The 16757-nt window shown below is 41.3% G+C and overlaps 1 protein-coding gene across 3 annotated transcripts in view; it reads right to left on the bottom strand.

Annotated features, from left to right (window-relative positions):
- The window catches only part of LRP4 (LDL receptor related protein 4), an 87692-nt gene extending 74480 nt beyond the window's left edge, over positions 1–13212 (bottom strand). For all 3 annotated transcript variants that reach the window (XM_018082750.2, XM_018082751.2, XM_029964174.1), the window contains exon 1: positions 13143–13212. In XM_018082750.2, the coding sequence (XP_017938239.1) occupies positions 13143–13152 (10 nt within the window). In that variant the 5' untranslated portion in view covers positions 13153–13212. The remainder of the gene's footprint in view (positions 1–13142) is intronic.
- Positions 13213–16757: the final 3545 nt, after the last annotated feature.

The following is a 16757-nucleotide window of genomic DNA, read 5'->3' as shown; positions in this document are numbered from 1 at the left end:
GATCCCATGAGACAGTTCTGATACAGTGAATGGCTGCACCTTAAGCAAGAACCTGTCCCAGACACTACCAGCTGTCACCAAGTCAAATGAACTGACAGAGCTGGAGATTCAGGCTAAAGGAGCAGAGTGTGTACTTCCCTCTAAACCTGCTTCTTAGGAGCCTTTCAGAGAAGGAGGACGAGAATATCACCTGCCTGTGTTTTAACAGTTCACACTAGTGACTCACTGTTTCACACAGTGATTCTTAATGGAGACAAGGAAGAGTAGGCTCCTTTTCCAGGAAAGGTGCCATTTTTTGCCACCAGACTTAATGCTTCTGTATCCAAACTCCTTACCAAACCCAAAGTAATCTCCTATTCTCACTTTATGCCTTTATCCAGGCAAACATCTCCAACCTTCCAGTTCCTCTCTTCAGTTCTGGCCTCCCATTTCATACGCTTTTTCAGAGCGTATTGTCCTCCAAAATATCCTCCTGGACATCCCACTCAGAAATCCTTCCAGTTGTATGTGCTCCTAAGGCTGACAGGTCCCATATTCCACAACTGCATATAGCTTCATCACCACCTCTATCTCATGGGCTCACCATCTCAATGTTATGCTAATATCAGTCTCCCTTTTCCACCTCTGCCCTCATTGCTAAGTTCCTGATATTTCATAAAATCACCCCATTAGGTCAGGGACTCTACTGTGGGTCCCTAATAAGTTAAGTGTTTCCCTGCCTCAGCAGGGAAATTCTGCTCAGTTCTCATCTTCACTTTCAAAATTTCCATCTTTTATGCTACCTAATTAACAACTCTTTCTGCCATCAGATCCTATATAATTACTCCCTCTGGATTTCCTTACATGACTCTTTTGTTCCTTTGCCAGCTCAAGTCCTTGGCTCTCATTTCCAAAATGCCTATCTTTGCTTCTGTTAATACCTGTACTCCTATACACCTTCTTCTCATGGTTTACACTACTTTTGCATCTGCTTCCTCATCCTTATTTACACAGTTACCAGCTTTCAGTAGTCTTTGATGCCAACTCCTACCCAAAACTCCTCTCTATCTTTGTTCTAAGAAGTGATTGGAATGAAAAACTTTAGAAGCTTTTCCCATTAAAACAAAGATAAAGGAAATTTGATTAGAAAGCCATGCCATTTTAATATTGACCTTATCTATTCCAGTAGAATTATCACATCCCTGATACTTATCAGATGTCAGATGTCCAATTTAGACTATAAACCTTTTGGGGCAAATGTAGCCTCTTCCTCCACGTAACAAAGAGCCACAGCACTTAAACCAATCCTTAAGGTAAGAAAAACATCTCGGAAAGTCAAAGAACTTGCTTTTGCCAAGAGCAGCACCACTCCACGTACTGTGACTTGGAAATGACCAGGGAAGTTAAAAGTCCTCACTCTTTGAAACTTCTAAATGCAAGAATAGGGTTCCCCTCAACAGAAATAATGCCTGACCATGCCTGAGAAGAGAGGAACTGAGTACAGAATGAACTAAAAAAGTTTTTCCATGGTATCTCTAGCCCCTTCCTGCCTCAAGTCTACAAAGCCATCACTTATCCACTTCAAAACAGCAGGAGAGTCACTTCTTTTTTCCTTCTCTCTCCAGAAGGAGCACAGCAGAAACAAACCTTGAGTGATAAATTATGCACCACTTTTGTGTGGCTGCCTCTTGGCCAGACGGGAAATTTTTCTCCCAAAGCCTTTTGTTTCCAGCTTTGATCCTAGTGTTGGATCCGCTCTGTTCAGCTTTCCCTCAGCATGGAGGTGAAGGGAAAGCTGACACAGGCCAAGTTCAGGCTTACTGCAAGTCACAGTCAGATCTTCCATTAGCCTTCTCCCCTCCCCCTTCCCAACTGGAACTCTCCTTGAGTTTGAAAAGATCCTATTAAACATTTTTCAGAGGGCCTACAGAGGATACATTATTTTGATGGATGCTGGGACTAAAGGAGGAGGATTTCTAAGTACAGTGAAATAATGGAGTTTGTTCTAATGGGTTTAAGAGATGCCCGGGGGCACCAAGTAAGTTCCTTCTCTGCAAATCAAAAACACAGAAGACCAGAAAATGGAGCCGAACAACTAAACGCCAGGAAGCAGGGAAATCGGGCTCTATTTAACTGCTGCTCTTGGTTACAGCCAACTTCGGGCTGCTTGGAAAAACAGCACACACACACATCACTGGCACAAACTTAACAGGAGAAAACAAAGAGACAACAGGGGTCAAACCGGGGGTGGCAATAGGAGAAGGATGCAAGGCTGGGTCCCCACCCCCTACCAGAGAGTCGGATCAATTATCCTTGAATACTAACAAGATTTCCGATTAAAGAACTGCTGCTATGCAATAGAAATAGAAAGCTGCAGCAGCTGGGAGGGGCTGTTAGGCAGTAACAAAGAGACACAGAAGACTATGCCCTGCTAGGGCATGCTGAGGAAGTCACTATGCTGATAGCCAGGAGAGTAAAACTTCACCTTGACACTACAGAATACAGGGTCTGTTTTCAGGCAAGTATGTTCTCTACTGGAAGCTTTGCTGGACAACAGTTCTTTACACAACCTCATCACTGTAGTGCAGGGAAATGAATCCTATAGTACCCCTTCCAGGGGAAAAATCTGGTACTTTTTACTTCTGAGTATTGCAACACCAGAAAACTGCAATCAACATAAAACAGCTTGAGAAACAAGTCTCCACTGTCTTTGGTCATACAGTTTTTGACAACAATGCAGTTGGCAGTATAAGCATTGAATACGCAGGTACATTACTGTCTGATAATCTTAATGGTGTGTGACTTGATGACTGGTGGCTAATACCAGAAGAACCTAATCACCTAAGAACATCATGACAGACAAAGCTTCTGTTACCACTTTTCACAACCCACAGGTGTACTAATATGAAGCATTTTGCTATAAGCATGTATCTCATACCATCAGAATCGGACTCATGACTGTTCAATCCCCTTTTTATTTTTCTTCTATTTTAAATAACAAACACGGTTCCCTGATATGAGGAGTTTCAGTCCTCCACAATTTAGCAATGCAAAAGTCAACAAATATCAGCTCCGTTTAATGTTAATATAGTCTTTATGAAAACTTATTTTCCTGCCCTTACATAGTGAGTCTTCTTTCATCTAGGCTCACAGCAGCCAAGGAGATCTGCTTCTCACAGTAACACTGATTCCCACAGACTAAATATACAGGATGGAATGCTTCAGCATTTAACAAACAGTTCTGCATAACAGAGGCAAAAAAACATGCCAGGAAAGCTGAAAAACCTGAACACGAATTCACCCACAACATGAGGGCAGTCAAATACTCACAGGTAACAATACCAGAGTGACCAGGTATATAGCATGAATAAACCACAAGCCTACAGAATCACAAACCCCTGAATCCATATAGTTACTACCTTTAGTACAGGGAAATTAAAATCTAGAGGGAATGTAGAGATAAGAAAGAAGATATTCAAGAAGAATTACAGTGCCCAGTTTTCACCCAGTAGACAAAAAAATCCCATAAAAGAGTAATACCTAACAAAACAGCCATAGCGAAGAACCACTGGCACTAGAGACACAAAAGCAAGAGCCTAACCATCAAGGACAATGGATTCATAAAGGAAAATTACAATTAGTGTTTTCTGGCACTTGTGTGAAACACACACAGCCACTAAATACAGTACGCCAATTAATGGAGGGGGTTTGTTGTACGCCAGAGCTCCAGCTCTGGATGTTTTATCAGATAAAGCCAATCATCTTAAAGACGGTCAGTTTAAGCGTGCATATATATCATATATATATCATCTTATTATGTAAACCCCTCCAAGATAACCTCACAAATAGCTAAGCTGGAAATAACAGAGCACTAGAGAAATTACATATCCACTTTTCTTGCACATTTCTTTTAACAACACATTACTTACCAATTCACCCTTTCCAACAGAGGGTCAGTAAAACTTCTGTGGTTTTATGAATCTTTTGATCATCAGCAAGAGAGACAGAATTATTATTAAAAAGAGAAATAGCCACAAGTCACAGGCAGCAGAGGAATACAATGAAGTTGTAAGATGTGCTTACTTTACAAACGTATTTTTAAAACCTTGACTGGTTTTTAAGATAATATCTCTTTATCAGCTTTTTTAAGTGTTATGAAGCATATATTCTATTGTGTTCAATGTTAAGTTGCATTCTATGGCAAATGGAGTTGGCCTTGGGCAAGACAATTTCTACTTCACTTCCCACATTTACAAAACAAGGATAATATTTGCCTATTTCACAAGAGTGCAGGAAGAGTCAAGAGCATTATCAGACTAAAGATCATTCTCATAGAATTAATGTTATAACTATTTTTTAATGTTAATTTCACCAGTCTGGAGAACTACAGGTTTTTAGGAGTAAAAACAAAATGCAAATCACTTTAACTTCTTTTTCTAGTTCACATACAGCAAGTACTGCCTTCTGGTTTGAACTACAGACAAGTGGATAATGTTTATATCCAATCACTTTTTCTTCTGTAACTTCAGTGAACCCAATGTAGTGCAACGGCTCCAAGTTTTCTGAAATCCCATTTTGTGGCCCACAGGAACAGAATATGCCTCTTCAAGGTCCACAAGACACACTGGAAATGCAAGCACTTCATGTAACTAAGAACCTATTAATTTTCTTTCTGCATACACTCACACTCCCATGATACAAGAAGGGATTCTCTATTGCACAAAACAGTGTTAAAGCACACAACTGAAAGCTTCTAGAAAGAGAATATAAAAGAAAATTGCTTATATACACTATTAACTTCATACTGGAATATTTGTGCTGTATGCTTTTCTACCACATTTTAGTAAAAAAAACAACAAAACCAAACCCCACTGTACGTCAGCATTCTGCAGCACCTTACTCTTCATTTTAGAAGTGTAAGGATGTTACTCAGTGCCATCAGCACTTCAAAATAAAAACAATCAAGATAATTCAGGATGATCATGAGATCTGTGAGTATCATCCAACCTGACCATCAGTAAACCCTGGCACTCTCAGCACACCCAGGAAGTAGAACATGATCAGCTCTAAGCTGACAATAAGAAAATGGGTGTTTTGCACTTGGTTGAGAGTGGAAGAACCAACAGCAATGCCAAGCACATGTAATTGAGATTGTAATTCCCACTGCAAACTACACTTCTACAAAGGTGTTCCTTTCAGGCTTGTGACTCTAAAATGTAGTCAAGATGTTTGGGAAGTGAAGTTCTGATATTAACAATTTATTTTGCTGGCAGAGCTCCAGGAGCCAGAACAGCAAACACATTACCCAGACAGGTTCTGTGACATTCTGTAGTTATACTAACACAGACCATCTTAGCATGAGGTCCTTCTGCACACTATCCACCAGCAGTGCGTGCCATTAGCTTTAAATTCTCTATGTATGTCCATTTTCGCCTGTAATGCACTCTTCCAAGAGCTCTTCCAAGGATACTTGCAGACCTCTTTCGATGGTTTTGGTTGGGTTTTTTTTTGGCACAGACTTCTCCAGTTTTAACTGCCACTATCCACTACATGAGAGTCAAAGGTCAATCTTGCAGACTTGTACGCTTTCGCTCCTGTACTGAGGCAGAGTACAGGTGCTTCTAACAATTTACCTGTTTGGCATCGTGAGTTCTGTGGCTGTGGATGCTTTATGACAGTTAAGCTGTACACTATCCTGGAGGTGCTTCTAAAGGACAACGTTGAAAAATTTCTAGCTAAGGGAAGGAACACCGACTCATCACAAATTTTGGCATTTTGTCTGCCACCTCCATCCTGACACCTCTTCATGTTTTTCCTTGCTTCAAACAGGAAAAAGATTGCTTAGGAATTGTGTCCTTATTGCAAAACGTATCTTTCCATGGAGGAAAGAGGATATTTACTTCTGGAAGTAGTTGGCACGCCCAATCATAAACTCCCATTTATGTGACAAGAGGATACATGAAAGTGCACATTGATGGGAAAACTACTCAAAAGAGAGAGAGAGACTGCCATAAAAAAGCATCCTAGAGACATCAAGGCACAACCACCTACTAGGAAACCTGCATTTTACAATCAGACATGTCCCACATGGCTGTTAACAACCCAGACACATTAACTAGGAGCACCTGGGTAACAGCCAAAATAAAACACATCCAGATCTGCACCTAAACTAAGATCTATGGTTTAGATCCTTCTCCCCCCTAGATGTCAGCTGAGTATCTGTGTGGCATTTGGGAACTTAAGAGTACTTCTGGCTTCTAAAAAGCAGACCTTCTGATACACAGAACTATGGCCCTCTCTAGTCAGTCTTTCCAAGCTGGCTGAGCACATTCTTCAAAGCTGCCTGCAATTAGGTTTCTTGTTAGAGGAGAAGTAATATTACTTGAAACCCAAACTCTCTCTGATTGTGCCCCAGGGGCAATACTTGTAGAATGATGGAGGTCAGCAGCACTACTGCAAATGCTTCCTGTAATTTCAGAGTAGCACAGGAGAGAACGGATGGGTGAAATTATACAGCAGCTGCCAAAGGAGTGAAGGGAGAGAAATGAGGTACGTATCTCCTCTCTACACCCCTCCCCCAAAAGTCTTCTAACTTTTTATAAACAATTCCGCGAAGCGTTTAGATGTTTTCTTCTCCACTGAGTGCACTTGTAAAATAGAGCTCCACCGTACAACACGAAGAAACAGCAGATGCTTTTCAGTTAATGGAGCAACCACAGAGATAAAGTTTCCATGGGCGAGACTTGATGGAACTACCTCCCGGCTCGCTAAGAGCGCAGCGAAGCCCTCCCCTCGCCACTACTTTTGGTACCGCTCCTGCCCCAGCCCCGCTCTGCCAGGGCGCTGAGGGAGGACTCCCAGTCCCCGCCGAGGCGAGGCAGGTAGCCTGGGGCGCCACCGCAGAGCCGGGCTGTACCTTTAAGGGGCCCGTCGCGGCGGGTGCGCGGCTGCATTCCTACTCCGGAGCGGCGGCTGTCCCGACACGCCGGGCACGGCAGCCTCCGAGGCAACCTGCCGCCCGCCCCGGCTCGGCCCGCCGCTCGCACCGCGGAACAAAGGCCCGCGCCCCGCGCCAAACTTCCGCGGGGGGCAGCGGCCGCGTGGGCTCTGGGACTCTCGCTGGGAGAGAGTCCGCGGCCAGGGGCAGCCCGCCCGGGACCGGCGCTCTGGCCTGCCAGGAGACCCGCCGGCTCCGGCCCGCCGCGCGGGGACGGGCAAGGCGAGAGCGCCGCGTCCGGGCGCGGGACGGGGGCGGACAAAGCGCGGCGGCGGCAGGCAGGGCAGGCAGGGCTCCCCCGCCGGCGGCGCGGGCAGGTGAGCGGCTCGGCCCGGCGGGATCCCGCCACCGAGCCCGGGACGGCAGCTGGGCCCCCGCGCTGCCGCGGGGCAGAGAGGTGCCGCGGCAGCCGCTTACCTCTGGAGCGTAGCAGCGCTCCCAGCAGCACCAAGCAGGAGCTGCGAGACGCGGGCAGAGAGACAACCCCCGCCGCGCCGCCTCATGGTGGCAGCGCCCCGGCCCCGCGCCTGGCCGCCCGCAGCTACGTCGCGAGCTCTCCTGCGCGAGCACCCGGCCGACCACCCCTCACTCCCTCCGCAGCTGCGGCAACACCGGACCAGGGCTCGCTCCCCGCTCCGCCCGCCGAGGCCCGGCCCCGGAGGAGGAGCCCCGCTGGGGCAGCCCCCGCCCCGCTCCCCCCAGCGCCGAGGCACTTCGCAAACTTTCGGCGCGGCAAAGGCGATCCCGGGGCTGCGGCTCTGCAGCGAGGCACACACCTCCCTTCGCCACCCCCTAGAGCTGCCGCCGGCAACTGCTGCGAGACCTTTAGGCTCTCCCAGCGCCCCCGGACCCGCTCCACCCTTGCCGACGGCGGGGAAGCCCTTACTAAAGCGGCCCTGCTGCTCGAGACTGTCGGTGCCGGCTCTCCCTGTTCCAATTTCCGCAGCGCCGCCCAGGAGCATCGCTCTGGGCTCTCGGCTGCCCGCCGCAGAGCTGCCCGGTATCATTCGGTCCCCGCGCGTTGCCACCGCTTCCCGGCTTGTGCCAGCTATCTATACCCAAGACAAATCGCAGAGCCCTTGTCCCTGTCCCATCCTCGTTTGCCAAACACCCTTCGAAAGGGAAACATTCACGAGCCCTTTGCCCGGCATACATGTTGCTACCGAAGAGAAAGGTATGATTTTTCCCTCCGTCCATGACAAGCATTCTGCTCTGTTTTCCTTATAGCCGCAGTGTCCGAAGACAGCTGACTATGTATGAATTTCGGATGCCCTAAAAAAAAGAGCTAGGGTCGTTTCCTGTAGGAGTAGAAATTAACACTTGGACAATTGGCTTATGTGCCTTCTGCTCTGTACTGCATTAAAAAGCAGACAGGCTTTCACTGTACATCATCCTTACAGCCAGTTTTATGATCCTCTGTGGCATGATTTGGCATTTTAATACATAGGGTTGACAATGCAAGAAACTGTTGTTAAATAATTAATCTCAGTTGATTTCAAAGTATTAACTTGAACAGAAAGTTGACTCAGATAGTCCAAACCATGGACCACAGGGGAAGATGGGAATTTTTTCAAATTGACACCAAAGAGCCAACAGATAGGAATGGTCTTATTTAAACCCTTCACAAAGATGAATCCAAGGAAGCTGCAATTAATCCCATCCTTTAAACAATCACAAGAGTAAGTAAACAGCACAGCATGTGATTGAGAGAATTCTGCCACTCCTATTAAGTGTAAAATGGTGAAGACAAGGGGTATTATTAAAAATGTCAATGTAAAATTAAAACAGGCACTGAGTCTTGACAAATTTTGCTCAATGTAAAGAAAAAATAATCCAACACAGCTTCACTGAGGAGGAGAACTCCCAAGAGCAGGAACACGGTAAGAAACAGTAAGCAGCAAACCATGTATAAATCTACACTACATAGCCACCACAATTTTAAAAATGCAGATTTTTTGCTTTATTTGCAGAATGACTACATCACGATAGGAATAGATCCATTTTACATAGCAAGAGTGCAATAGCATGTAGACGAAGGCATTGAATTCTATGTATTTGATAGGCAAAATGTGCAAAGTTGCAGAAGAGTAATAACAAATACAAGGTAGTCAAGAGGGACTGACTGAGATGGAGAGATTAAAAAACCTCTCTCTTCTAACACTGACTTGGAAGCAGTGACAGACTGAGGCTAGGAAAGTATATGCAATTATTGTAAAGGAATGAACTCCAAGATCCAAGAGTTTAAGATGATTGAACAGAACCGTGGATTAAAGTTAAGAGAGAGAAAACAATAACCTCACACTGACTGGGGGCTGGCTGACTGTCTAGCATGCAAAACCCTTACTGTATCTCCCTAAAATAACAGGGCATTTTAGTTTATATTCTCTACCAAGGCTAGATCATCAGGTAGTATAAATCAGAGGAACCCTTCTGACTTCAGGCTCACAGAAGCTTGTAAGAAGTTTAGATGCTGAAGTACTAAACATGATAAAGCACAGACACAGGGCCCAGAACTTCCTAATAATTATATACTTAGGTCATGGAACAGTCTTCTAACTGTTGAGATTAGTATTTCCCTGTGTTTAAAACAAAAGCCTCTTGAAAAATATTGTCCTAAATGCAAATAAATTCACTTGTTAGCTCTTCAGGTCTTCTCTCCCCAGGGAACAAATGTTTTTATCCACTTGTGTTTCTTAAAGTGTGTTTACCAGTCCTCTGCATCTTGTGCTGTATTTTGGCAAATCACTTTCCTCTCTAAGCTCAACATCCCTAAATTATATTTCTCTCTTATTAATAATTTTGAAATCCCCTGGTGAATGTTAGAGAAGCATATAGTATTGTCTTTCACAATAATCTCCTAAATAGGTTTCAGTTGAACAGATGAAAATTTATATTATAAACCTCTCAATTACCTATCTGTTGATACAACACTATGATTGAATATAGCCCTGATTCTTTGAGGAATAATTGTAGATTTATGCAGTGTAAAATGGATATTTATGGTAAAAGTAGAAGGGTTGTTAAATAATGCTGGTAAAATTGAACCATATGTTTAGGTCTTGCCACTCTCTGACCAAGCATCTTCCAGAAAGACTACCAGAATGCACTTCAACCCATGCACGAGGTAGGTACTTGCTTTTACCCACATCTATGAGGGAGGAACATTATGAAGTAACCTGTAATAATTTATAGATCACTAGTAAGTCACATATAACATAAGTATTGTAAAACAGATGAGAAAGAAGTAATTAAAATATAATTAACAATTAATTTACATGACAACATGCCTAAGCAAAAAAACCCCCACCAATCATTATAAATGGAACAGGAAAAAGATTATTATACTAATAAACATTTTGAGACATAATTCTCTCCCCTCCAAAAAGAGACATTAGAGAAATAAACCAACCCAATGGCAGAAAATAGCTGCCATGAAATAATACTAAAAGTTTGCATCATTTCCAGAGTGATTTTAAATAGCAATCTTATGTCAGGAAAAAGACAACCAAGGACATGGTGTCATTGAAAAAAGAAGAAAGAAAGGAACCACAATGAGGTAGGATTATTAGGGAAAATATATATTATCTATTCTAAAACCACAAAGATCTTAATAAGAGGTTTAAAGAAAAAAAGAAAAGAGAAAAATGGTTGTAGTCTTACCTATCAAAGTATTTTTAAAGCATTTGAATGAGCTGTTCCTTGTGATGATGCTTCTCCACACCTCAAGTTACCTAGAAGAGAACGATCGCATAGCTGAATTGTTGTGTTCAGAAAGATTTGGATAACTGTGTTTTAAATATTTGAGATAGAATGAATTCATTTAATAGAATGAAAAACACACATGAAAAACAGGCAAAATGCATTTGTGCTAAATGAAGTTCCCTTTTTTAAGTAATGTAAAGCTCACTGAGTAAACAGAAGGCAACAGACATGATACATCTTGTACAGCTTTTGGCACCGTCTCATAAGACACTTTCATAGAATGACATTTTAAATACAACTAGGGGAAGGTGTGCAAGCATTTGATAGAAGAAAACCGTGGTGGTCATTAGTCATGACTCATCAAAACGCAGAGGAACATCAGAAAGACACATTTTGGGATATATCCTGTGCTCTGTTTTATATACTGTGTTCACTACCAGCGTAGATGATATATTATTATGATTATAAATTCTGTGCTATAACAACTGATAACCTCAAAACAATGGCAAAAGGATGCAAACACTAGAAAGGATGAGATCAAAAACCCCAAATCCTACTGACGAATTGGACAGGTTGTCCAAAAACAAACAAGGGAAAAAACAGTACTGAAAAATATTTTATCCTTGGGAAAAGAATGAAACATGAATAAACTGTGTTGAATTCCGGACTAGACAGAAATACAGCAAAACCAGATCTTAGGGTTGTACGGATAACCAACAATATAAACCAATAGTGCAGTATCACTGCCAGAAATGTGTTTGATTCCAGAGCACATTAACAGGTGTGTCATATGCAGGACAATTTGTTTGGTTTCTTAAATTCTCGTGGTACTGAAGCCCCAAGTGGCATAATGTGTCTGGTCCTGGATTAACACCCTAGAAACATAAACACAGGTGAAGAGAAGCAAGAAAATAGGAAGAAGAAGTTTATGAATCAAACCCTTGGAGAAAAAGGTGAAAGAATTAGGTATGCCTAGTCAAGAAAATAAAAGCTTCAGGCAAGATGCATCTTTCTGACACATACAAGCTCATTACAGAGATGTCAATCAGCTATCCTCTATGGCTCCCATAGAAAGATGTGAAAGAGTCAATTTGATTTGCAGCAAGAAATGCTTAAAAGATTTTGATCAGCATTCCAGCTAAGGATTTTTCAACACTGGAGCAGACTGTCTAGGACGACTGTGAAATCTCTTCCACTGGATTTTTTTAAAAACAAAGTTTGATAAGCATGCTGGCACTAGCCTTGATATATTTAGTCTTGATGCAGTGCAGGCTAGACTAGGCGATCTTTTGGGACTCCTCCCAAACTTAAGTTCCACAATGGATATAATTCCGAAAATTCTAACTAGAAACATAATTTCAAACTCTGCACTCTGATTGATCAAATTCTGTGTTACTAGTAAGCTCCACTAAATAAACAGAAAAGCCAGGAAAATAGTAAATTGTTCCCAACAGTTCTCTAAGTTTAAAATAAAATCACAGGTTCCATGCTCTCCGACTATGAGATTTTCCAGTGGCCCTTTTAATTTCTATAATTATTCCACTGGTACATTATCCACATCAGTTCTCTCTGCCATATCACCAGTGAACTAAAGAGGTGGTTGCTTGGAATACTAAATAGTTAAATTCAGGATTTTACCCATACATAGGAAGATGCAGTGAGACAGTTGGGCCTCCAACTTCACTGTTGGACCTGTAAAGAAACAGTTTAATTTTCCAAAGAGTTGAGGGTTCTACAGTTTTGCATCTGATGATAGTTTGTAAATTATAGTCTCTGTGTTACATACATTAAATGAAATATTAGCATCAACTTATATTTTATGTTATCACTTTTTCCCTTGTTGCCTTCCCTGAAGTTTTCTAAGTAGCAGCACTACTGCTGTATACCCACATATGCTCAGAGATGTCATAAACATTCAAATACTGTCACCATTGTCCCTTACCGCGTTTCTCAAGTTACTGCTTATTTATTTTTAAGAAAACAGTAATTCATTTGCCATCTTCTGCAGTGTTACCACAATTGTTTTCATTTACAACAAAATAAAACTCATGTTAGCAAGTCAGAGTTTATGTGTTACTTGATTTTCTTCACATTTCATTTAACTGTTGCTTTTTAAGCATTCCAATTGCACATTTGTTTTGGGAAACTTTATGATCATCTCATGGACCACCATTAATTCTACTTTGCAGTGCAGAACAGTAAAACTAGAGATTACATTAAATGACTACATTCAGAAGCTGAGATACAAAGAATCGTGCAAAAGATCCTTTGTAATGTAATGGCCAAAGTAGAGATTCATCTAACCCCATCCCTTTTTTGTGTGTGTCTGGAAGGTGGGACTGAAAACAATCTGCCAGGCCATTCAACTTTCCGCTCTAGGGGAAAAAAGAAAAAAAAAAGAAACAAAACCCTAAGTAAATTAACTCTCAGAATAGGGAAAAAAAACCCAAACAACAAACCAAACCTTTCTTCATGTTTTCTTTGAGATGGTAGCTCTTCCTGTGTCTCTTGAAATCTGGTTCTGCTCCTTCTTTTTCCGGTTCCCTAACATCCTCTGTGTAAAAATAATGCAAATACACCATCATTTATTACTGATGAGACTCCTCCCTGCAGTGAAATGGCAATTATCCAGGCCTTGCACAATGTCTGCATTGCAAAAGTAGCCGGTGGGCTAGCCTTAGGAACAGCACAGCTTATCTGGCACAGAAAAAAAGAAGAGAAAAGAGGAAGAGCTTAAAAGGAAAACGTTCTCTTAAAAGCCAGCAGTAGAAGAATTCAGTTTGAAGACAGAAGTTTAACGACCTTTATTCTCCAAACACATCCAAATGGATAAGTAGCAAGTTGTGTCTCCTAAATTAATTTTTGACCCCACGGAGAAGTTCTTTTCTAAAGAACTGGAGACCTGTGTCTTTCTTTGACTCCCAGTTATTAATGTAATTTGCTATCAATAGTCTCTGTACTCAGATAAGAAGTTTGTGGTAAAAATCAATCACGCAATCAGAAAGAAAGGTGACCTTATGTCTTGGTATGTGGGATATCTCTGATGGGCTGAGTTTTCCTTTCTTAAAAGCCTAGAATACATGAATTGGGCCTGTAAAAGAAGCAAGTAGTCATGGGAATAGATGCGAAAGACATAAATGTATCTTTCCCTCAGCTCACAAACCTTTCTTATTTGCAGAAGCTCTGCCACTATAGATGTAAAAATGTAAACAGACAGATAATTTTCTTTCTTGAAGATGATTCACTTCCAATGCTTCACTGGCATGATGGTTTTGGCAAGTACCACAGCACACACAAGATATAATCCTTGAGTCTTTCTGATAAGACGTCAACTATGTGCTTTCCTATCAGGTGCCTGAATCAGAGATCCCTCTTAACACCTCTCCCTCTGTCATATTAGCTCTTGATAAATGCAAATGAGGGAACAAATTAATTGCTCCTTACCAGCACTAGGTGAGACCTGAATAAAGGAACAGGTGGGAGCAAGATCCAGAGTTGCACACCCCCTCCACATGAGTCACCCATGCATATGCACACACATCCAACCTCCCTCCTAGTCACATATACTTGTGTCCATACTGTTGCAATTTGGGGATTTTAGGATACTTAACACATTAACATAACATTAGCATTCTAAGAGTTTAAAGGTTTGTGTGTTGCATTTTCATTTATGCTTCATGCTAGATCAGCAGAGTTGCTGGAAACTGTCAGAGACTTCAGCGAGCAAAACCCAACACTTTTAATGCTCAGGGAAAACCTTGTCACAGAGGCCACAGGTTTCTGTTGTTTCTGTTTCATGTAACTTAAAGCACACTAAGTACGCTTAGGAAATTTCAGAAATGGGCTCTAGTCACAGAATTTGAGAGAAACTGTGACCCACATGTAAACTTTATGTATTCAAGGAACAACTCTTCCTTCACTAACACGGTCTAAAATTTAACAAATAAAGTTAGAACCTTAAGGACATATTTTTACTATCTAACAAGCTATTATCAGATTCAAACGCAGAATGGTTGATCTATTTTGCTGTGCTATAGAAACTAGAATGATAAAGTTAACAAATCCAAAGAAAAATTTAAAAATATTCCTCAGACAAAACTTAATTAGGTCCTAATTTTCCACTATATTCTGAAAGATGTTCCGTGTTCCCTCTAGTTTAGAATTAATTGCCATAATCTTCATTTAGTATTTCAGTCTCATATGGTTTATCTTCTTTCTCAGTAAGTTATTTGCATACTACCCTTTTCATCTCTCATCCTCTACTCCTCAACTTCTCTTCCTAAGTACTCCAAACATTATATCATCTTTGGTCTCTATCTTCACTTCTAGTGAATCCACAAAGATCTTACTCTTGAAAACACCTAGAGTATTGTGTAGCAGAAAGAAAAAAAACATTCATCACTGTGTCCTCTTCTATTATGGAGTGAATGACCAGGATACTGATGTGTTCTTTCACTGAAAAAAATTCTGACTGCAGCTCCTGCAAAGCAGCAGGGTTCCACAGTGCTGTCTTCCAAAAGCCCTTTTGTGTATCTAACAAACAGAACTAATAATTGTTTTGAAGAATTCCACAGTTTTAATGAATCTGTGATATCCTTTCTTCTGTTTTTTTCCCCTTGACTCCATCATTTGCATTTCCACGTATATGTTATAAGACAAAATACTTTCAGAGCATTTTGCATGTGCTAATAAATCTCTGCTCTGCATACAGAAAATTATGTACCGAAATTTCTTATAAGAGCTGGGCAGTATAGCCATCAGAGTTACTACTTGATTTCATCCCCAGACACAACAGGCACTCCCACTTAGATTTGCCTACTCTCTTGTGCACACACAAAGCCTTTACTTACTATAATTTTCTCACACAAACACCTTGTCTAATGGATAACAGACTCTGGCAGCTTTAGTTTGCAAGGAACATTTGATAAGTAGAAATAAAGAACGAAAATTGCAGGCCTTTTTGGGTTACCCCCCAGGATGAGCTAAGCCTTGGCTGTTAAAAATGCCTCCCATACCAGAATTTCGTAGTGATATTTATTTTTACCAGCCATTTTATACTTTTTTTTTGTTTGGCATGAGAGATCCTGCAAACTCTGCCAGAAATGGCTGTTTTTCTTCTCTGCATCATTAGTGGGGCGGCATTCCAACAGAGAAGGGTCACTCACTTGGTACTTAAGTACTTTTAAAGATGTTGTCCTTTCCTTCCTGGTGAGATAATGGGAACAAAAACTGAAGTAGAGTCTTTCAAGAGTTTGCTGTTACAAAAAAGCTAACTTTGATTGCTAACACTAAGCTCAAAATCAACTAGAATTTGGACAGTGCATTTCATACGTGCCAGGAATCTATTATACAACTTACAGCTACCCCTGATTTTAAAATGAAGATGTGGCCTCCATGAGCCATAGAGCCTGTCATAATACTATTTCCTCTTCTCTTAAGCAGATCACCCAGAATTCAAAAGTACTCCTATGACTGAGGAGTAGAAGAATATTTTAAGGCCTTTTTTTCCCAACAACTTGTATTTAAAATACAAGGATCTCGGAGCTTGGTTAGACCTAAGTCATTAGGTGAACATAAAATTTATCAATATAGACAGATCTCAAAATTAGATCAGATTGCTATTTACATCCTTTCTGTCCATGATTTCAAAAGGGAAAATAAAATCTCAGCAATCCAGATTAAAACGCAGTTAACCAAGTAAATCAATGATGGCATAATGTTCACAGCACAGTTTCCTGTATGCTTATGACATCTTACCAGTTAAGTATATTCTTGACTTAAGACTTCCAGGTACAATTACAGGTGTCATGTTTAAGCTCTGTAATGGTACAAATGCTGGCTACTTAAGAGAGCTGCTGCTATCATCATGCCTATTACTAGCTGGAAAACACAGAGTTGTTTCCAGAATTCATCCTGTGGCAGATGTTAGGATTGACGAACTTTGTGCATCTTATTTCTCTAATGCCTGTTAAACAACAATATAAGTCCTATCTGTTTGTCTAAGTTTTACCTGAAGAGGTAAACTAGTATTAATACTGCATTATGAGAGGAAAATTATTCATTTATTTGTTGGGCAAAA

This window comes from Manacus vitellinus, unplaced genomic scaffold (genome assembly GCF_001715985.3).
Source record: "Manacus vitellinus isolate BGI_N305 unplaced genomic scaffold, ASM171598v3 scaffold_6_pilon, whole genome shotgun sequence".
Lineage (NCBI taxonomy): Eukaryota > Metazoa > Chordata > Aves > Passeriformes > Pipridae > Manacus > Manacus vitellinus.
Note: the sequence above shows the minus strand (reverse complement) of the source record. Positions and strands in the feature narration are given on the sequence as shown.